The sequence below is a fragment of the Eschscholzia californica genome, unplaced genomic scaffold (assembly GCF_041429995.1).
Source record: "Eschscholzia californica isolate CP2 unplaced genomic scaffold, dmEscCali1.0.p SCAF_5, whole genome shotgun sequence".
In the NCBI taxonomy this organism is placed as follows: Eukaryota; Viridiplantae; Streptophyta; class Magnoliopsida; order Ranunculales; family Papaveraceae; genus Eschscholzia; species Eschscholzia californica.
Genome location: NW_028238472.1, coordinates 14364895 through 14385685, shown reverse-complemented (window position 1 = coordinate 14385685; position 20791 = coordinate 14364895). Strand labels below are relative to the sequence as shown.

At 35.9% G+C, this 20791-nt stretch overlaps 4 protein-coding genes across 4 annotated transcripts; all 4 read right to left on the bottom strand.

Annotated features, from left to right (window-relative positions):
* Nucleotides 1-4147: 4147 nt before the first annotated feature.
* Nucleotides 4148-6087, bottom strand: LOC147537314 (PHD finger protein ALFIN-LIKE 8-like). The gene is made up of 5 exons (XM_086642079.1): nt 5726-6087; nt 5619-5651; nt 5248-5476; nt 4877-5009; nt 4148-4701 (listed from the first exon to the last, which is right to left on the bottom strand). The coding sequence occupies exons 1-5, from the start codon at nt 5817-5819 to the stop codon at nt 4429-4431; spliced, it is 762 nt and encodes a 253-aa protein (XP_086498205.1). The 5' UTR covers nt 5820-6087; the 3' UTR covers nt 4148-4428.
* A 4018-nt stretch (nt 6088-10105) lies between these two features.
* Nucleotides 10106-11997, bottom strand: LOC147537313 (PHD finger protein ALFIN-LIKE 7-like). The gene is made up of 6 exons (XM_086641441.1): nt 11708-11997; nt 11573-11605; nt 11084-11309; nt 10824-10917; nt 10647-10721; nt 10106-10540 (listed from the first exon to the last, which is right to left on the bottom strand). The coding sequence occupies exons 1-6, from the start codon at nt 11820-11822 to the stop codon at nt 10310-10312; spliced, it is 774 nt and encodes a 257-aa protein (XP_086497567.1). The 5' UTR covers nt 11823-11997; the 3' UTR covers nt 10106-10309.
* A 1711-nt stretch (nt 11998-13708) lies between these two features.
* On the bottom strand, nt 13709-15721 carry LOC147537312 (PHD finger protein ALFIN-LIKE 7-like). The gene is made up of 6 exons (XM_086641442.1): nt 15389-15721; nt 15252-15287; nt 14783-15008; nt 14281-14374; nt 14122-14193; nt 13709-14035 (listed from the first exon to the last, which is right to left on the bottom strand). Exons 1-6 carry the CDS (start codon nt 15501-15503, stop codon nt 13829-13831), a joined length of 750 nt encoding a protein of 249 aa, XP_086497568.1. The 5' UTR covers nt 15504-15721; the 3' UTR covers nt 13709-13828.
* A 2699-nt stretch (nt 15722-18420) lies between these two features.
* LOC147537311 (PHD finger protein ALFIN-LIKE 7-like) lies at nt 18421-20751 on the bottom strand. The gene is made up of 6 exons (XM_086641863.1): nt 20255-20751; nt 20123-20155; nt 19647-19872; nt 19193-19286; nt 19025-19099; nt 18421-18922 (listed from the first exon to the last, which is right to left on the bottom strand). The coding sequence occupies exons 1-6, from the start codon at nt 20367-20369 to the stop codon at nt 18692-18694; spliced, it is 774 nt and encodes a 257-aa protein (XP_086497989.1). The 5' UTR covers nt 20370-20751; the 3' UTR covers nt 18421-18691.
* Nucleotides 20752-20791: the final 40 nt, after the last annotated feature.

Genomic DNA, 20791 nt, shown 5'->3' with positions numbered 1-20791 from the left:
GTTTTTCATCTGAGGGGGAGTCAAAAGTCTGTCGTCTCCAAAAATCTTTATATGGCCTTAAACAGGCATCTCGACAATGGTTTTCAAAATTCTCATATGTCCTTCTCACTAAAGGCTTCACTCAATCTAAAAGTGATTACTCCCTCTTCACTTACAATTCACGGTCTACTCAAATTTTCGTCCTAGTATACGTTGACGACATTGTCATCACAGGTAACAATGAGATTGCAATTTCCAAACTGAAAATATTTCTCGACAACACTTTTTCTCTCAAAGACCTAGGCCGCCTACAATATTTTCTCGGCATAGAAGTCTCCCGTTCTAAACAAGGAATATTTTTATGTCAACGCAAGTACGCTCTTGACATTCTCAAAGACTCGGGATTCACAGCTTCTCGCCCCTCTGACTTCCCAATGGAGCAAAAACTCCGCCTAAGTCCATCTGATAGAGAGCCTTTGGCTGACCCATCTGTCTATCGTCGTCTCATCGGTCGTCTCCTTTACTTAACTGTCACACGACCAGATATCACATTTGCAGTAAACAATCTAAGTCAGTTTATGCAAACACCCAGTTCGCTTCACTTAGAAGCAGCACATCGAGTCCTTCGATATCTAAAAGGATCCCTAGATAAGGGAATTTTTCTTTCAGCACACAGCTCACTCGAAATCACAGGTTACTGTGACTCAGACTGGGCTGGATGCCCCTCCACTCGTCGGTCTACAACCGGATATTTCACAATGTTGGGTTCAAGCCCACTATCCTGGAAATCAAAAAAGCAACCTACAGTTGCTAAGTCATCAGCAGAGGCAGAATATCGGGCTCTTGCTATTCTTACATGTGAGCTTCAGTGGCTCAAATACCTTCTACTCGATTTTGGTATAGATCACAAGAACCCGATGACAGTATACTGTGACAATCGGGCAGCGCTTCACATCGCCGAAAATCCTGTCTTCCACGAACGTACAAAACACATAGAGGTCGATTGCCATATCGTCCGTGAGAAGATCAAAGACAACGTCATTGCCACACGCTTCACTTCTACAGACAATCAGTTAGCGGACATTTTTACAAAGCCCCTTGGAGCAGAGCCGTTCAAGAACATCATTTGTAAGTTAGGCGTTGTTTCCATCCCCGCTCTAACTTGAGGGGGAGTGTTAGAGGACACGGTCCCACTCCACTCGGTCATACCACATGGACCGAGTGGATCCGATTGTATTTCAATATAATAGGAGATCTTGTATCTATTAGATAAGCATTAGTTAGTTTTGTATTTATCAAACTCATGTACTATTATAAATAGGCAACCCATGTAACACTTATTGATATAACAGAAAGCATTAATCTGTAATCTCTATATTGTTCAAAGCTTTCGGTTTCTCCCTCTCCCTCTCGTTCATCTCTCTCGGTTTACTCAACCATAACAAAGAGGTTCAAGCCTCTTCACATGAAAGAACTTGAACGTCTTTCCACAAAATTGCAGAATCATATCTTCACGAGGGTGATAACGTCAAGAGGAGAGACTGTTCACCAATATAATTGGTGTATTTTACTTTAGTAATATCAACCGTTTGCTATATTGGAAGTTCTTTTCATAAACTCTTGTATGCTACATTTGTTTTCAACATCCTTCACGTAATGCAAGCATACTGCTATGTCAAACTAAGGGTCTCCGTAATTATGTGAAAATGGATACTAATAGGGTATCTGTATTATTAGGTAGGCCATTATTCACACTTTGTAGTTCTCTTGAGTCCTCTGTGGGTTTTTTTGGTATATTTTTTAATTCAACTCGTTCTTGGATCTGCACTTATTTTTGAGCCTATACTTGTATATCTACTTTGTTCAAACCCCTGCATACGCCATGCTCAACCATGATGTCGTCAATATCAGTGGAGAACAACGTCTTGTTGTAGTATGTATTATCTTCATAACCTTTTGTACTACATTACATCTATAAATTTATAATCTTATAATTTCTGACTAATTCTAGGTAGCGCTGTGTGGTTTCAATTGGTCATTGCATTTAACATATATTTTTTGTAACTGATAGGAAGTGATAAGCTCACATATTCACAAAGGTAAGCCCGTGGTATTCAAATGTATAGGTTTTGATCTACATATTTTCTATCCTAAATCAGATTTTGTGTTCTTCTTTGTTTGTCTGGTTTTGGCAGTGGGTTGTTTATTTTCTTTAAAGTTGTTTGAATGTCACATCATTAAGAATGGATAGATATTATTGTATGGGGACTAAAATAGTCGAATTCTAGTTGAGCAAATGTTAATAAACTGCCGTAGTTGGGGATCAAAACATGTTCTTGGTATACTTTTTAGATACATGTCACGGATGACTATTGGTGTCCATTTATTACAATTTCAAAGTCGAACTTTTAATCTTTCTTAGCAGTTTAAGAATTATTTTACTACTTTTGTCTATGTTTATTGGTGTGCAGATAGTTTTATAGTGAGATGGTTTAGTTTACTTTTGACTTATTTCTTACGTTTGTGTCCCACTATGCTTTTGAAACACCAATATACGATACCCTAGTTAAAACACTAATCGATATTTTGGCATTATTTTCTAGATTAATTTGCATTAAAATGTTTTGCTCAATTCTTAAACTTATCTTGTAGTATAATTTTGAAGCATGTATTTTGTCTTTCAAAGTATGATTAAGCATTTATTCTCGATATGCAGGAAAGCAAATGGAAAAGTAGCCGGATTTGATCAAATTAAGAGATATTCTTCACCTTTTTTTGTTGTTCATTTCATTTGCCCCATTTCTGTTCGAACATCGGATAACGTTGTACAGTTCACACTTTTGTTTTTCTCTTTTCCCCTTCTCAATCACCAAGTGACTGAAGAGTAAAACTAAAAGAAATTAAGCTAAAAGAAAGTATATCCTAAATCGAAAATGAAAAAAGGTTGGTACAATGTTATCCGATGTTTGCTTAGAATGGGCCAACTGAAAAAGACAAAATACATGCTTCAACCAATATGAAAGATGTTTCTCGGTATATTTACTTTGTGAGACTTGCTAAATGTTATCTACGAATGAATCGGGTATACATCTGTTGTAGGAACAATTGCAGTTTCCCTGGCTTTTGGTGAGTGTGAACCTTCTGTAATTCTGCAACGGAGCTAATTGCTAAGATATTCTGGTTAGTTTCTTCCTTGCTCAGTAGGTTAACACTATTGGTTTAAGTAACTCCTCGTTTAATGTGGAACCGACTTTAATTTCGAACTATTTCAAGTCCCACAAGTTAGTCTTTTATTACTTACCTTCTCAAATGCAACAAAGTGTTTGATATGAACTGAAAGTAGGTAGTGTGAGCTTTACTGTTACTCTGTTTAACTAAAGAATTATAATCTATTTTTGGGCATGCAGCGGCAGGCTACTAATTATGAAAATTTTGCACAATCCATTTTTAACTTCTGACTCCGATGCCAATAAGCAGGCTCGATGGTGGAAAGAGTTCTCAAGAAGAATCTAAACATCCATCTTAAGCAAGCTAAGAGATGGTAAATATTACTCTGAAATTCTCATCACTCTTGTCTGCTATTCGAGTTGTCTGTTTCATTGCATAAAAAAGAACAGAAATTTTGCTTTCAACAATCAACGTAGAAATAGAGAAATTTCTAAAGCATTTCTTGAACTAAAACATAAACCCAATCTGAGGCTAAATCAGGCGATCGAGTGATAGGCAGATCTTGAAAGAAATGAAGAAACTAAGATTTTGCCATTTTGATTTCGTTCTGTTCAAGATGTTAGATGTTGTTACTTTGTTACTAGTTTGCTTTCTTTCAGTCCTTCGGATAATTTCAGACAAGGTTGGAACACTATTTAGCATATTGAATAGCTTTTTCCCATACCAAAGTAGAAGTTGATTTTTTCTTTAATCTCTTGAAAAAAACCTAAGCTAATTACCATCTACCGGACTCATATATGGGCTTCCTTACCACATAATTAACATACGTTATCATGGTCGGTAAGGCCACATAAAGGACTTGGTCATCGTGTTGAAATCAGAGAAATTCATAGCAAAACATCCACACATTTCTAGCCTTAACAAGTAACAAGGGCAACCCCAAAATGCAGATGATTTCAAATGATCAAAACATCATTAGATAATCAACAAAAGGCGATTATGAAACCTAAATCTTAAAGCAATGAATCATTCCTCAAGTAGAATAGAAGTATTGAGATAGTCCAGAAAAAAAAAATAAGATCATGAAATTCACATTGGACAATGACATTTTGAACTGTTTTTTACATCAAACAAAATAATCAAACACAACATGATCAACTCGCCCCAATTGCCGCTTAGCGAGCAGCTTCAATTACCAAAAAATGTTGGACACGAAATGGAACAAAAACAAAACCACTAAAAGCTCCTGTATGCGTATGTGACAGATGATGTTACTTACAACTACAAACTTCTAGAGCTTCTCTCTTCTTTTTGAATCTTTCTATTTTCTGTGCAAATTGAACAATTGTATCGCTTGATGCTGTTAGCTTTTGTAGATGTCATATCTACACAGTCGACATGAAACCATATATCGCAACCATCACAACATATCCATTTATCATAGAAGGTAGTCCTAACACCACATGCTCCACAAACTGCATCCTTTTCATCATCTTGTTGCTCTTCTGCTGAAATCCTAATCCCCCTTATCTGTGATTCGGGTTGTCTGTTTTGCTGCAAGAATAAAGTAGGCAAGATTATGAACTAACTTTGCTTTCGACAATCAACCTAGAAATAGAGCAGGTTTTAAAGCATCTCTTGAGCATGGAAACTAGCCCCCAATCTAAGGCGAAATCAGGTTCTAAAGCATCGGCAGAGCATGAAAGAAACGAAGAAACTAAACTTTTACCTTGTTTGATTTCTGTCTCTTTGAGCTATTAGGTGTGGTGGATGTTATTGTTTCGTTACGGGTTTCCTTCCTTTCTCTTTTGATCATTTCAGTCAAGGTTGGGAGACTATTCAGCTTAAGGATCAACTCTTTCCTGTAACAAAGAAACCAAACAAGAAGTTGGGGTTCGGATTAAATCTCTGGAAACATAGGCCGGAACTCGAACATGGGCTTCCTTACCACAGGACACACATGACGATATACAATACGATTTAGTTAACCTAAACAATATGAATTTTCGATAGATCAAAAGGGTCAAAAGTAGACCCCCACACACCAACATGAACAACACCAAAATGCAGATAATCAAGTAAGGTGACTATGTATCTTACCGATCATCTTTACCAAATTTATAGTTCATCGCATAATACATGGCGAGAGTCAGTAACCATGAATCACTGTAAAAAGCAACCATTAATTTCCAGTCAAAAACATCCATCTCCTCCCTTACAAGGTTTATACCCAATGCTGGCTGGGGAATTTCAGGAGGAACCTCTGCTAATGGCTTTCTAACTTCCCAATTTCCATCTGAATCGGCAAAAAGATACAGAGGATCCTCTTCTGCAAGAAAATTACTCGATTCTTTCACACACATTCAACAATAAACCAAAATAACTCGATTCATTTAGACCGTTTCTCCCCCTAAGAAGAACGATATGAAAGTGTTCTTGAACTTAAAGAATTCACCAGAAGTTTAACTTACCAGGATCACATTGTGCATACATATCATTAAATCCTGGAACACAAAACAATCAAACAATCAGAGAATTCATCAAAACATAAACAGAGAATGAGAAAAACAGAACAAACCAGAAGTAAGAGCTTTTAGAAGTGCTCCCCGTCTGACTTTAAAATCCTTGGAAATAGCTTTTGGTGTTGGGTCAGGAAAAGGACCAATTTCCATATCCGAAGATAGAAAGATAGTAGAGACAGTGAGAGAGAGAGAATCAAGAGATTGTAGAGAAAGAAAGAGAAAACAATCTGAAGATATAAACCAGAAGAAGAAGAAAGATTAGGGGTTTCAAGAATGCCCTAATAATATTGATTCAAGAAAACAAGAATTTGTCTGTGAAAAGTTTGATCTTTTTGAAATTGGAATAGCTAAGCCAGAGGGAAAAATGGAGTGGCCCTCTCTGTTTTTATAGTGGGTTCCACTACATTGTGAAATGTGTAACCAACTAACGGTCGTTAAAACGGTTATTATAGTTTTCTTTAGAAATAAACGGTTATTATAGTTGTTTGTACTAAAAAGAGAGTAAAATAACTTCCATTTGTTCTTCAAAGTATCTTAAAGCTTTCTACAAAAATACACAAAAACAATTTTTTTTTCCTTGAACTAATACACAAAAACAACTTGGCGCATATTATAAATTGAGTTAATTCTTATATGGCCCCCTACTTTGTGACCAGCTTCTTTTATGGCCCTTTTTTTTTCGTAAATTCAAATATGACCCCCTATTTTCAAGTAAATGTCATTACTACCCTTTTTAATTCTAAATTTAAAACATTAAAAAAAAGTTATTTCCACCTCACCCCTCTCTCTCTCCACCTCATCTCTCCCTACACCTCACCCCTCTCTCCAACTCACCTCTCTCTCTCTCCAACTCACCTCTTTCTTCTTCGGCAAGGTCGCCGGCCGGAAAATTTTCCGGCCGGCGACCTTCAAACCCAAAAAAAAAAAAAAAAATTCTCTCTCGTCTCTCTCTCTAAATTTTTTTTAAAAGAAAAAAATCTCTCCACTCTGTCTCTCTAAAAACTCCGGCAAAGGGGGTTTCCCTTCGCCGGAGGATTTGTTCACGAACAACAATGGGAGACGACCAATTTATTTCATCTCCTAACAGACACAAACGACGACCTAGTCTTTGCCTTTCTTGTTGTTTCGGTAATAACAACAATCATCATCACGAAATCCTCCAATCATCATCATCACCAAAATCAGATGACCTAAAATCACCAAGTTTGATTAAATCTCCAACTTCATGGATCAAATCAAGAGTTTATCAACAAAATCATCATCACGAATTTCCTGAATTCAAAGAGAAATGTCGTAATCTATTTTGTAAGATTGGTAAAGGACGTAGACATTCTGCTGATTTTAGGTATGATCCATTGAGTTATGCTCTTAATTTTGATGAAGGATCTGATGAAACTTTAGCTAATGAATTTCCTTCAAGGAATTTCTCTGCTAGATTACCACTTTCGCCTCATGCTCAATCACCCAGAAAACAACGAGTTCCTTCTTCTATTTTGGATCCAAGAGATATTGCTGCCTATAGTTAATTAGGGTTTGGACTTGCTCACGTTGGACATTGATTTTCACCAATCTATTACCTCTGTAATTTGAAGAACAACGTCGTCTCTACGGAGAAACTTTCCGAGAAGACGTGGAGCAAGATCTAAAGCATCGATTTGAAAGAAATCTTGACTAAGAATAGGGTTTTGTTCAAAAGAGATGATTGGCAATGGAGATTTGGGGTTTTGAACTCTTAACCCTAGTAGTAATTGAAGTGGATATAGAAGGCAAGATCATCATAGAAGTTGTTTCAGGATCATCTCTGCCGTTTAATTAGAGAGAGAGAGGAGAGAGATTTTTTTTTTTTAGGTTTGAAGGTCGCTGGCCGGAAAATTTTCCGACCGGCGACCTTGCCGGAGAAGAAAGAGGTGAGTTGGAGAGAGAGAGAGAGAGGTGAGTTGGAGAGAGAGAGGGGTGAATTGGAGAGAGAGAGAAGGGTGAGGTGTAAGGAGAGATGAGGTGGAGAGATGAGGTGGAGAGAGAAGGGTGAGGTGGAAATAAATTTTTTTTTATTTATTTTTAAATTTAGAATTAAGAAGGGTAGTAATGACATTTACTTGAAAATAGGGGGCCATATTTGAATTTACGAAAAAAAAGGGGCCATAAAGGAAGCTGGTCACAAAGTAGGGGGCCATATAGGAATTAACTCTTATAAATTTATTAATATTTGTTTTTATGACGGTTGACTTAGGTTGTGTTTGCTTTTTTATTTTTTGAAATCTAATATCTAAATTGTAATCCAATTCGGATTACAGATGTCTGTTTTTGAATTTTAAAAAATCCCAAGATTTGGCTGAATGGGACCGAAGTTCGAATGGGTTGAAATAAGAGCTCTCACATATTTCTGACTTCAAAACAAGTCTTAAACATTGATCTGATTTCTAAAATGTCAAAGGACATTATTGCTCCTATATTTTAGAATTCTTGTCTATAACACCACCAAAACCATCATGGGCAAAACAACCAACACATAGAAGGGGCTAGCCCACATTTGGGTTGTGGGGACACACGTGTCCCAATGACCCAAATGTGAATTTGTCTATAACGATGCCTTTAAACTCAACCCTTATGAGCCAAATGTTACTTTTCACTGTGGAGACACATTAAGTTATAAGTCATTAATCTAAGCCCAACTCTAATTTATTCTCTTATTACTCGTCCAAATCACTTACTCCACCTTGTGAATCCCAAATCCACTATTTGTTTACTTAAAGCTTAGAACATAAACCCAAATCATAAAATATAAAAACATTAGAATTAGATATGAAGTTCATCTATAAGGGTTTTGATCGGTGAGAGAGAGAGAGAGAGATCAACCGAGAGCTTTCCCATAGGAGAGAGAGGGAGAAGGAGAGGGATCTGAGAGGAGAGAAAGAAAAATCTTGGGGTTTTTAGCATTTTTATTGGGGTCGGGAGAAGGCAAACAAAGATTAAGGCTTGTTTGGTCAAATATATTAATGGGGATATAATGGTCAAAATCTTATTTCAGGTCTAATGATTCAGTTTAGATTACAAAAAAAACATCCAATTGGTAAAATAATTCAGCCAATTCAGATTCACACACAAATAATTAACACACACAACATCAATGTTCTAAGTTAAATCTATTTTCACATGCGCACTTCACGTAACGCATCTTATAACACTCAGTTTATACTCTCGTATATAATACTGCAGAAGTTTACTTTTGATTTTACATTTTTCATCGATCTATTTACAAGTAATTGAGTAAAAAATTGCGGAAATCAAATTTAGGAGATCACAATTAACATAGGAAAAAAATTGTCATTAAAGACACACTAACTTCCCATTTTCCATTGAAGGCCTATAAGACTTGGTTTTTCTTTCTAGTGAACAAATTATCAATGCTTTCAGAAAGAAATATAATGACGAAACAAAAAGAAACACACTTGCTTCCTCACACTTCTTTTACACTTATTCGTCCTTTACAATAATACATAGTAGTAAACGTCCTAGTGATGTTGCATTGGAGATGGAGGGATCACCACACATCAGTTCTATAAGAGGCAAGTGGACAGTTTAGACGCGCGTAAAGGACAACGTCACCTCTGGGTGAACTTCTGGGGTGCGGGAGATAGTGCTCATCAGATGATGATGGATCCATTGGCTCTGGAGGTAGAGGTAATTGAGGTGGTGGATAGTGCTCATCATTGTTCCATGAAATTATATCTTGTCCCTAGTGACCTAGTTTAAAAATACGATACAATATCATCCTCAAATGGATAGGAGTATTATATAAGAAATTTTCCCATTAGATCATATCATTCAATTAGTCTTGCCTATTATTGTAAACGAAATGAAAGGACCACGGCATAAAGTCAACATGATCATTCAATCCGCTCGATCTTAAAGAGCAAACAAGCCATTCAATCAAATATCTTGGACCAGAACAAAAACAAAAAGGACCCGGAAAAATGGCCTTCCAATCAAGTTATGCACCAAAAGGGGAAAAAGAACTACTGTACAGTCTGAAAACTTTTTCAATTCCCTCATGAACTATTCTCATCCTTGTATTGCTATTCTCATCCTGGTCTTGGTCTTATGCTAGAATACTCACCCCACTTTTAAGCCAAGTGAGGCATAACTTGGGATATAAACCGAAAGTCAAGTGAGGCATTATCCTACGTACATGGGGGTAGTAAGAGAGGTGATGCTTGTCGACTGGCGTACTTTTGATAAAGTCTATATCAATTGAGCAATACTAAACCCTTGGGCGGTGGGTCTAGTGGTGATGGGCGGTGGAGGAGATGGAGGTGGTGGGTCGTGCTGGTTTGAAGCTTTGAAAAGTCTTGCTCTTACATGAAAAACAAAAGGACAATATCATAGGAGTATTGAGATAGAATCATTAAACTAACAAAGTTATCTGAAAAGAGAAATCATGAAATTCACATTTGATCATATTATTCAACTCTCATATATTTTTGTACAACAAATCATACAATTCAGTTGGTAGCGGTCCGGTTTAAAAAAAAACACTTGGAGAAGAACCGGAACAAAAAATAGACAGTAAAACGGAACCACAAAAAAATGATTTATGTCAGAGCTGTTACTTACTATATACACTCACAGAGATCGTTCTTTCATGGATTTTTGACATCATCTTGTTTGCAAAATGGGCATTTATAAATCTTTATGCTCTCAGCTTTTACGGGTAGTACTTTTGTGCAGTTGACATGAAACTGTCTCTCACAGTCATCACAGGTTATCCAGCGTAAGCCATCTCTTCCATACCTAGCGCCACAGGCTCCACAAGTGCTACTCCATCCTGGATCTTCTGGTATACGTGCCAACCTCCTTTTGTTTACGATTATCTGCAAGATTTTTAACTTATGATTGTTAGTGTAACACATTTTGAAGCGAAATAATTACATAAGAAAGTACTTCTATTCAATCGAAATGTAGAAACGAAAATGTTACCGTCTTTCGTTTCTTCATGTTCTCTCTAGAAGTGGAAGTTTTTGGTTCGTCACTCGTTTCATTCTCTTCAGTCATCTGCATCATTTTAAGTGAACAGAAGAAATTATTTCACTCCGAGAAATTTTGAAACAAAAGAAAGTATTTGTATTCAGTAGAAAAGAAAAACATAAACATTACCCTCTTTCGTTTCTTTTTGTTGGACGTTTCTATTTCATTAGTGATTAATTCAAGTACGGTTGGAAGAGCATTCATCTTTTCGAATAGTTCTTTCCTGTAATGAAGAAACCAGATAAATTTGCAATCTTTACTCGATTTTCGGTTAAATATCTCTAAATGAAAGAAAATGCCATGAAACATAGGCAGGGGGCTACTATGAGCAGAATCTCAAACATTTCGGGTAACAAATAGATAGTCATTATCGAAGCAACCAATCTTACCTATGTTTTTTCTTAAACCCAAGTTTAGCCCCTTTACAAGTTGCAACAGACATCAACCATGAATCACTGTGAATTGCAACCATTGTTTTCCATTCATCTACCTCCATATCAGGTGCACCGTTTATACCGCATAATGGATCAGGAATATCAGGAGGTATATTTTCATCTGGCTCTCGAACTTCCCAAGTTCCATTAGGAAGACCAAAAAGACATACAAGTTCCATTTCTGTGGCCAAATTTATAAAACAAACAATAGAGTTACACTCTTCACTAATAGATAATTATTCACAAATTAACTACTAACTTATAAAACCCTAAAAGTTTAATCAAGAACCCTAAAGATTCTTATTGGGGTTTCTTCTTTGAGAGTAAACCCCAATAAGAATCTTCAATTTGAATGATTATGAATGCTTTTAAGGCTATATATGTGTTCTAATCAAGAATAGAAAACCCTAAATTGTAAAAAGTTTAACCAGTAGAATAACTAACCAGGATCACATTGCCCGTAAAGATCCTCAAAATCTGCAACAGAGTGAAAGAAAAGTATCTACTAACCAGTTGAAAAATGAAAGAACAGAGAGAGAGAGAGAGAGAGAATAAAGTTAAAGAATGGGAAGAACGAACCAGTAGTTAGGGCTTTTAGAAGTCCTTTACGTCTGCCTTCATAATCCTTGAAAACATTATCTACTATTCCAGTAGAATTTGGGATTTCAGAAGTCCCTGATGATTCTCCTTCCATATCCAGGAAGAGAGAGAGAGAGAGAGAGAGAGAACCAGAGGTTTTAGGAAGAATGAATAATTAGAACCTGAAGAAGGAAGAAGAAGAAGAAGAGAGATTAGGGATTTGAGAGTGCCCTAATTTTCTCTATACAATTTGATTCTTCTCCTAAATTTCAAAGAGAGAGAGAAAAAACAGAGCAAAAGTGAACAGCTTCCCAGTGGAGTTAGTTATAAGTGCTTAGCTAGTGACGGTTATTTTAAATTCTAAGAGTCACTGCCTAAGGCGCCTCACTCAAGGCAATTAGGAGGGCGAGTTTATAAGGGAAGGGGGCGCCATTAATGCTTATAGGGGTGCCTTTGAAACTTCCCAAAGTACAACACCCCAAACTTAAGTTGAGATGTGAAGCTGGTCTAAATTTTAGCTTGGGTAGTAAAAATCATGTTAAGTGGGATAACAAACTGTTTTTTGAAGACAGACAATAACGCGTCCTTAATACGTATGTGAGACAAACATAACTATTGCGATTACCTGCGCCACGAATAGTACGAGGGATAGATTTCCTGACGGTTGTTTTGAGGGGACATATTGAGGAACGTTTGAGGGATAAATTTAGGTCGCGTTATTGTGAAAAAGAACCAAGTTATAAAATATGTATCGAAAGTTTCTTTTTTAGATATATGGGTACCAAAAGAGAATCTATTAGTTTTTTGAGAAATTGTAGTCGAACTACGTTAGTTATTATAAGGCATTGATACATCATCAAGATGTGATAAGCACGATAACTGCCTAAGTTAAACCAATAATTAAAGGGGTATCAAGCCCGACAAACTTATAACTATTATTTCTACTTTTAATAACCCAAGTTCAATAAACCATGGAATCCACCTCCTCTAGAAATTGAATTTGGGACCTCCAGGGTTTTGGAGTTTATGTCAACACTACCAACTACTTGGACAACCAAGTGGTCGATAGTTAAAACTCAAAGTACTTCAATAGTTGTGTCATTATCACTTTAATCTCCATTACCAAATGCCATTCTTCCTTCGTATAATGACACAGATGCACACATTGAAACAAAGCATAAAAATTTATAAGATCGTGCATTTTTAGCTATAATGTCGGCTAAGACATTACATTTTTAAGAAATATGTAAAAAAAACTTTAGGTCCTCAAAATGAACTCTTAATGCATATTACATGTAGATGTTGGAATATGGTATCCTCTATTGTTCTAAGCGGATAAGTCTAACATTAGGTTGCTCGAATCTCATAGAAAAACTAAAGATGAACTAGTTAGGATAGAGATATGCCTCAAATCAGTTAGAACCTTCTTCGGCAGTGAAAATAAAAAACTGCTTCTTTTTAGACTAGATAGATATAGTTGAGAGTTCGCTTGAGAAGATTCCACTCATATTTTTGTTACACTGAGATATTTTTATAGAGACTTCCTAGAGTCATAATCCTATTCAAAATTATTCCTAAGGAAACCACAAGACGAAAACACCCAGAGGCCCAATCTGAGAAGAATTCTTTCTTCTTTAGTTTTGGTCGGCCCGGCCAGTCTAAGGGTCGGCCATGCAGCCATGCTTTGGCCCGGGCATTTGTAAGGCCGACCAGCTTTTGGTTCGTTTGAGGCTTCGAAAAGTCTTGCTCTTACTTGAAAAACAAAATGATAACATGATAAGATTATTGAGATAGAATCTTCAAACTAACAAAGTCATCTGCGAACAGAAATCATGAAATTCATATGTGATCATATTATTCAACTCTGATATATTTCTGTACATGAATAAATGTACAACAAATCATTCGATTCAGTTGGCTCGCGTTCGAATTTAAGAAAAAAGAACTTGGACAAGAACCGGAAGAAGAAATAGACAGTAAAAAGATCCTCATCTCAAGTTATGCACAAAACGGAACCACAAAAAAATATGAACTTCTATATCTAGATGTATATGTCACAACTGTAACTTACTATATACACTCACAGAACTTGTTCTTTCATGGATTGTTGGCATCATCTTGTTAGCAAAATGGGCACCTATAAATCTTAATGCTCTCAGCTTTTACGGGTAGTATTTTTATGCAATTGACATGAAACAGTCTCTCACAGTCATCACAGGTTATCCAGCGGTAGCCATCTTTGCCATAGCTAACACCACAGGCTCCACAAGTGCTACTCCGCTCTGGCTCTTCTGGTATAGATACCAACCTCCTTCTATTCACGATAATCTGCGATTTTTATAACAATTTTGAAGCGAAGTAATTACATAAGAAAGTACTTCTATTCAACCGAAAAGGAGAAACAAAAATGCTACCGTCTTTCGTTTCTTTATGTTCTTTCTGGAAGTGGATGTTTCTGGTTTGTCACTCGTTTCATTCTCTTCACTCTGAGAAATTTTGAAACAAAAGAAAGTACTTGTATTCAGCAGAAAGTAATTCAAGTAACAAAGAAATGAAAAAAACTAAAAATTTACCCTCTTTCGTTTCTTTGTGTCGGATACTTCTATTTCATTAGTGATTAATTCAAGTAAGGTTGGAAGAGCATTCATCTTTTCGAACAGTTCTTGCCTGTAACGAAGAAACCAGATAAAATTGCAATCTTCACTCGATTTTCGGTTAAAATCTCTAAATGAAAGAAAATGCCATGAAACATAGGCGGGAGGCTACCATGAGCAGAACTCAAACATTTCTCGGCAATGACTCATGAACATTTCAGAAATATATAAAATGTAATTGACAATTCAAAACTCTATTCTACTGCTTAGAACACAAGCAATATGTACTGACAAGACTGATTCTAACCCCAAATACTTCTCTTCGGGCGTGAGACGAAAGAAACTCGGGTAACAAGTAGATAGCCAGCAACATTGAAACCCAATAGAGAATAACACCAAAATGAAGAAATCAAGTGTTATAAACAAAACTAGATAATGAAGAAAATGCCATTATCGAAGCAAGTCAGCAACGAATCTTTACCTATGTTTTTTCTTAAACCCAAGTTTGGCCCCTTTACAAGATGCAACCGACGTCAACCACGAATCACTGTGAATTGCAACCATTGAATTCCAAGCATCAAACTCCATACTAATTGCATCGTTTATACCCAATAATGGATTAGGAATCTCAGGAGGTACTTTTTTATCTGGCTCCCGAATTTCCCAAGTTCCATTAGGAAGACCAAAAAGACAAAGAAATTCCATTTCTGTGGCCAAATTTATAAAACAAACAATAGAGTTACACACTCTTCACCAATAGGTGATTGATTATTCACAAATTAACTCATAAAACCCTAAAAGTTTAATCAAGAACCGGTTTCTTCTTTGAGAGTAAAACCCCAATAAAAATCCAATTAAGAATCTTCAATTTGAATGATTATGAATGCTTTTAAGTCTATAAATGTGTTCTAATCAAGAATAAAAACCCCTAAAATTGTAAAAAATTTCACCAGTACAATAACATTCCGCGTAAAGATCCGCAAAATCTGCAACAGAGTGAAAGAACAGTATTTAGTATTCCAGTAGAAAAATGAAATAACAGAGAGATAGAGTGAGAGAATAAAGTTAAAGAATTGGAGGAACAAACCAGTAGTTAGGGCTTTTAGAAGTCCTTTACGTCTGCCTTCATAATCTTTGAAAACAATATCTACTATTCCAGTAGAATTTGGTATTTCAGAAGTCCCCGATGATTCTCCTTCCATTTCCAGGGAGAGAGAGAGAGAACCAGAGGTTTTTAGGAAGAGTGAATAATTAGAACCTGAAGCAGGAAGAAGAAGAAGAAAGATTAGGGATTTGAGGTTGCCCTAATTTTCTTGATTGAAAAGAACAAGAGTTTTTCTGTACAAATTTGGTCTTCTCTCCTAAATTCAAAGAGAGAGAGAGAGAGAAAACACAGAGGAAAAGTGAACAGCTTCCAAATGGAGTTAGTTATAACTGCTTAGCTAGTGATGGTTATTTCAAATTCTCATTATCACTGCTTCTAAGGCGCCTCACTGAAGGCAAAATACGAGGGGAGTTTATCAGAGTAGGGGCGCCTTTAAGCTCATGGAGGCGCCTTCAAAATTTCCCATAGTACAACACCTCAAACTTTTTTTTAGGGTTTAATGGTCGCCGCCCGGAAAATTGGTCGGCCGGCGACCTTCGCCGGAGAAGATGATGAGTTGGCTAGAAGATGAGGTGACAGAGAGAGGTTATGAGATGGAGGAGAGAGAAATGTTGACTGGTTAACGGTGTTATAACGGAAACTAAAAAAGGGGGCCATATGGGTATTTTTGCTAATCTAGGGGGGCTAGGCAGGAAGTTGGTCACAAAGTTGGGAGCCATTTGAGAAATAACCTTAAACAAAAAAAGACTTTCCGATATAAATCCACAAGCATTCGACACTACGTGTCGGTGTCATAGTTTAAGCTTAACTATGTGTGGTATAGCTAGTTGTGATGGTAAAGCTAACGATTATTTAGATTACTGCAACGAATTTATTTTTTGTTCGAGAATTTCACATAATGTTTGCAAATTTTAAAAGATAATACGAAAGGAGTTACTTTAAAATCGTTGTCGTCTACACGGTGGGAGAGTCGTATTGATAGTATTTAGGTGATCATAACGCAACCTCTACAAATCAGAGAATCTTTACTTCAACTAGCAGAGAGTGACAATTAACCAAAAACAAGAAGCGAAGCAAAATCAATAGCAAGATTTGAACTTGACAATTTCGAATTTTTACTAAGCGTTACTATTTGGTACAGGTTATTAGTGGCAGTTAACAAGGTTAGAAAGCGTTTGCAGACAAAGGACTTACATTGATGTTGCTATAGAATTAACGAAAGGTTTGATTGTTTATTTGAAGATGTATAGAGAAACTGGTTTCAAGATGTCATGGTTGATGCTAAGAAAATGTTTATTTAAATGCAAATTGACTTCGTTTTTGTCTCAGAGCCGTGAAATTCGTTTAATAAGACATTTTGATGAGACTGGTTATGGATCATCACAATTGGTTCCGCAATCAGGTGACAAAAAGTTTAGAGTTCATTATTTCACTTATTAGTAGATGAAGCTATTGGTTCATTGAAGAAGAGATTTGAGCAATATCAAGAATGTGAGAAAAAAATTTAATTTTTTTTTAGACCAGAAAAGTTATGCAGGTATAATGTAGATGACTTAAAAGTTTGTTGTCATTATCGTTCAAATAGTTTAAAGAAAGGGGAACATTTTGATGTTGAAGCAAATGACTTATTTGTATTGAATCTCTTACAAACAATTTTTCAAGAAGAAATTACAATAGGTAATGAAGTATTAATTTTTTTCTTTTAAGAAAATGAATTGTTTTCCGACTAGTAGCATTACTTATAGAATATTATTTACTATACCAGTTACAGTTGCATCAGCAGAAAGAAGCTTCTCAAAGTTAAAATTTTTAAAATCAAAATTGCTTTCCATTAATAAGAGAAAACATTTCAAGTGAAAATTGTCATTTCAAATACTTTCAAAAAGACATTGTTATTTAATTAATAAATAATTTATTATCATTGTATGGTTAAATTATTTGAATTTGTTTGTTATTATACAAGGGTCGGCCCCGTATAAAATTTGGAACTTGTCCCCGAATTATCAGTCACGACCCTGTCAATAGTCCGTAAAACGTTGGAGCTAATTAGGGGTTGTCTTTCCACTCTAGATATCGTGATACTTTAGAAGGTACAAATATTTACAGTCTTTTTCGAAAGTATAAATGAATTGTACACACACATAACACATTGTACTTCTATAAAAACTTTTGTCCCAACAAAATTCACTAATTACCTTGTCATACTGTTTTCACCCCTTCACCAAGCTTTGAAAGCATTGTCATTTGTTGATACATAATTTTTCTTTTCATCAGGTTGTTTCTTCCTATGCATACTTGGTGGAGCAATAATTCTCTACTGAGGATGATTAGTGGTAATTTACTAGGTTTTAGATTGTGATTTGATTTGTTTTTTGCTAAAGGACACTGATTTTTCGGCTCATGTTCCATTCATTTTCTTCAAGATGATTAGTCGATCGTGTTTGACAAAATTGTTTTGAACGGATGGTTGTTTTACTTCTCGAACAGTGCGGTGGAGTGAATTTCACCTATGCTCAGACAATTGTATGATTGTTGGTTCTAAACAATAGGTGAGGGATGACATGAAAAATGTTTAGAAACACGTCTCTATGATGTAGATCAGCTAGACATCTTCAGTTTTTTCGTGGAAAACTTCGGTCGCTGTATAAAGAAATAATTAACATTTACGCATGCTAAACTGTCTTCGTCATATATTTAGCTGAGAGTTGCATTTGGACTCTCTATTTCATAGTTTTTCAACAACATTTATAACCAACAATCTGGTTTCATCAATTCTGTATAAGTGAGATATAACTTCAATTATAAAATAATGAAACCCTTATTCTTTCTGAAATCATGTAAGATTTCTTGAAGTATACCTAAATGGCTAAACTACTTCGACAAAGATGGTGGTGGTGGGTCGTTCTCGTTGGAGGCTTCGAAAAGTCTTGCTCTTACATGAAAAACAAAAGGACAACATGATAGGAGTATTGAGATAGAATCTTCGAACCAAGAAAGTCATCTGAGAAGAGCAATCATGAAATTCATATGTGATCATATTATTCAACTCTGATATATTTCTTTACATGAAAAATAAATGTACAACAATCATTCGATTCAGTTGGCTATCTGTCCGATTTAAGAAAAAAAAACACTTGGACAAGAACCGGAACAAAAAATAGACAGTAAAAAGATCCTCATATCAAGTTATGCACAAAAATCGAACCACAAAAAAAATGAACTCCTATATCTATCTATATGTATATGTCACAGCTGTTACTATATACTCTCAGAGAGCTTGTTCTTTCATGGATTGTCGGCATCATCTTGTTTGCAAAACGGGCACTTATAAATCTTAATGCTCTCAGCTTTTACGGGTACTATTGTTGTGCAATTGACATGAAACATTCTCTCACAGTCATCACAGGTTATCCAGCGTAAGCCATCTCTGCCATATCTAACACCACAGGCTCCGCAAGTGCTACCCCGCTCTGGCTCTTCCGGTATAGATGCCAACCTCATTCTATTCACGATAACCTGCGAGATTATTAACCTATGATTTTCATAACAAATTTGAAGCGAAATAACTGCATAAGAAAGTATTTCTATTCAACCGAAATGAAGAAACGAAAATGTTACCGTTTTTCGTTTCTTTATGTTCGTTCTGGAAGTGGATGTTTGCGGTTCGTCACTCGTTTCATCCTCTTCAGTCATCTGCACCATTGTAAGTGAAAAGAAGAAATTTTGAAACCAAAAAGTTACAGAGAAAAGTAATTCAACAATGAAATGAAAAAACGAAAAATTTACCCTCTTTCGTTTCTTTTCGTTGGAATTTTCTATTTCATTAGTGACTAATGCATGTAAGGTAGGAAGAGCATTTATCTTTTCGAACAGTTCTTCCCTGTAATGAAGAAACCAGATAAAATTGCAATCTTTACTCGATTTTCGGTTAAATCTCTAAATGAAAGGAATAAAATCGCATGAAACATAGGCGGGCTACCATGAGAAGAACTCAAACATTTCTCGGCAATTTCTCTAGAGACGAAGGTTAGATTGAACACCATGGACATTTCAAAAATCAATAACATGTTATCGACAAGTCAAAACTGTATCCCTAGATGTTCACCGAAGTAAGCTCTAACAAGTCATCCTAGTGCCCCGAACACAGGCAATATGTACTAACAAAGCCAATCAATCATAACCCCAAATACTATCCTAAAGGAAGAATTAGTTAATATAAGCTTAAAGGAACGAATCTTACCGATGTTTTTTCCGAAACCCAAGGTTGGCCCCTTCAGAAGATGCAACAGACATCAACCATGAATCACTGTGAATTGCAATCATTGTTTTCCATTCATCAACCTCCATATCAGGTGCATTGTTTATACCGAATAATGGATCGGGAATATCAGGAGGTACATTTTCATCTGGCTCTCGAACTTCCCAAGTTCCATTAGGAAGACCAAAAAGACTTACAAATTCTGATTCTGTGGCCAAATTTATAAGACAATGAAGTTACACACTTACACTAATAAAACCCTAAATTGAATCAAGAATCGGTTTCTTCTTCGAGAGTAAAACCCCAATAAAACTCAATTTAAATAATGCTTTAAAGCTATAAAGCTATAAATTAACTTGCAAAAACAAAAGATAGACTGAAAGTTAAACCCTAAATGTCTTCTAATCAAGAACAAGAAAACCCTAAATTTAAAAGAATTCACCAGTAGAATAACTAACCAGCATCACATTTAGCAAGAAGATTATGAAAATCTGCAACAGAGCATATACAGAGCTAATTAATCAAGAAAGAAAGAAAGAGAGAAAGAAATACCAGAGGGAGAATAAAGTTAAAGAATTGGTGGAACTAACCAGTACTTAAAGCTTTGATAAGTCCTTTACGTCTGCCTTTGAAATCCTTGAAAACATTATCTACTAATTCAGTAGGATTTGAGCTTTTAGAAGTCCCTGATGATTGTCCTTTCATTTCCAGGAAGAAAGAGCAAGAGAGAGAGATAGAAAACCAATAGATTGTAGTGAGAGAGAGAGAGAGAGAGAAAATCAGAGGTTTGAGAGTGAACAATTAGAACCTGAAGAAGGAAGAAGGAAGAAGAAGAGAGATTAGGGATTTGAGAATGCCCTAATTATCTTGATTGAAAAGAAGAACAAGAATTTCTCTATACAAATTTGATTCTTCTCCTAAATTCAAATGGAAAGAGAAAATTGTTCGTTGGAAAGTTAAAAAAGACAGAGGAAAATTGTTAGTTATAGTGGATCCGCCTACAACTGCTTACCTAGTGACGGTTATTTCAAGTTTTCATTATCACTGCTAAGGTGCTTCCATGAAAGCATATATGAGTTGGAGTTCCTGAGGGAAGTGGGCGGCTTTAGCACTTTTTTTTTTTTTTT

Coding starts and splice junctions, on each gene's coding strand:
- LOC147537313 (XM_086641441.1), bottom strand. CDS start 11,822: ATGGAAGGAGAATCATCAGGGACTTCTGAAATCCCAAATTCTACTGGA. Junction 10,918..11,083: donor GGGTTTAAGAAAAAACATAG/GTAAGATTGGTT, acceptor TCTTCATTACAG/GAAAGAACTATTCGAAAAGA. Junction 10,722..10,823: donor ACAAAAAGAAACGAAAGAGG/GTAATGTTTATG, acceptor AAAATGATGCAG/ATGACTGAAGAGAATGAAAC.
- LOC147537311 (XM_086641863.1), bottom strand. CDS start 20,369: ATGAAAGGACAATCATCAGGGACTTCTAAAAGCTCAAATCCTACTGAA. Junction 19,873..20,122: donor TCTTGCTAAATGTGATGCTG/GTTAGTTATTCT, acceptor ATTTGGCCACAG/AATCAGAATTTGTAAGTCTT. Junction 18,923..19,024: donor ACATAAAGAAACGAAAAACG/GTAACATTTTCG, acceptor ATAATCTCGCAG/GTTATCGTGAATAGAATGAG.
- LOC147537312 (XM_086641442.1), bottom strand. CDS start 15,503: ATGGAAGGAGAATCATCGGGGACTTCTGAAATACCAAATTCTACTGGA. Junction 15,288..15,388: donor TCTAAAAGCCCTAACTACTG/GTTTGTTCCTCC, acceptor ACTCTGTTGCAG/ATTTTGCGGATCTTTACGCG. Junction 15,009..15,251: donor CGCGGAATGTTATTGTACTG/GTGAAATTTTTT, acceptor ATTTGGCCACAG/AAATGGAATTTCTTTGTCTT.
- LOC147537314 (XM_086642079.1), bottom strand. CDS start 5,819: ATGGAAATTGGTCCTTTTCCTGACCCAACACCAAAAGCTATTTCCAAG. Junction 5,652..5,725: donor TCTAAAAGCTCTTACTTCTG/GTTTGTTCTGTT, acceptor TTTGTGTTCCAG/GATTTAATGATATGTATGCA. Junction 4,702..4,876: donor AGAGACAGAAATCAAACAAG/GTAAAAGTTTAG, acceptor TTATTCTTGCAG/CAAAACAGACAACCCGAATC.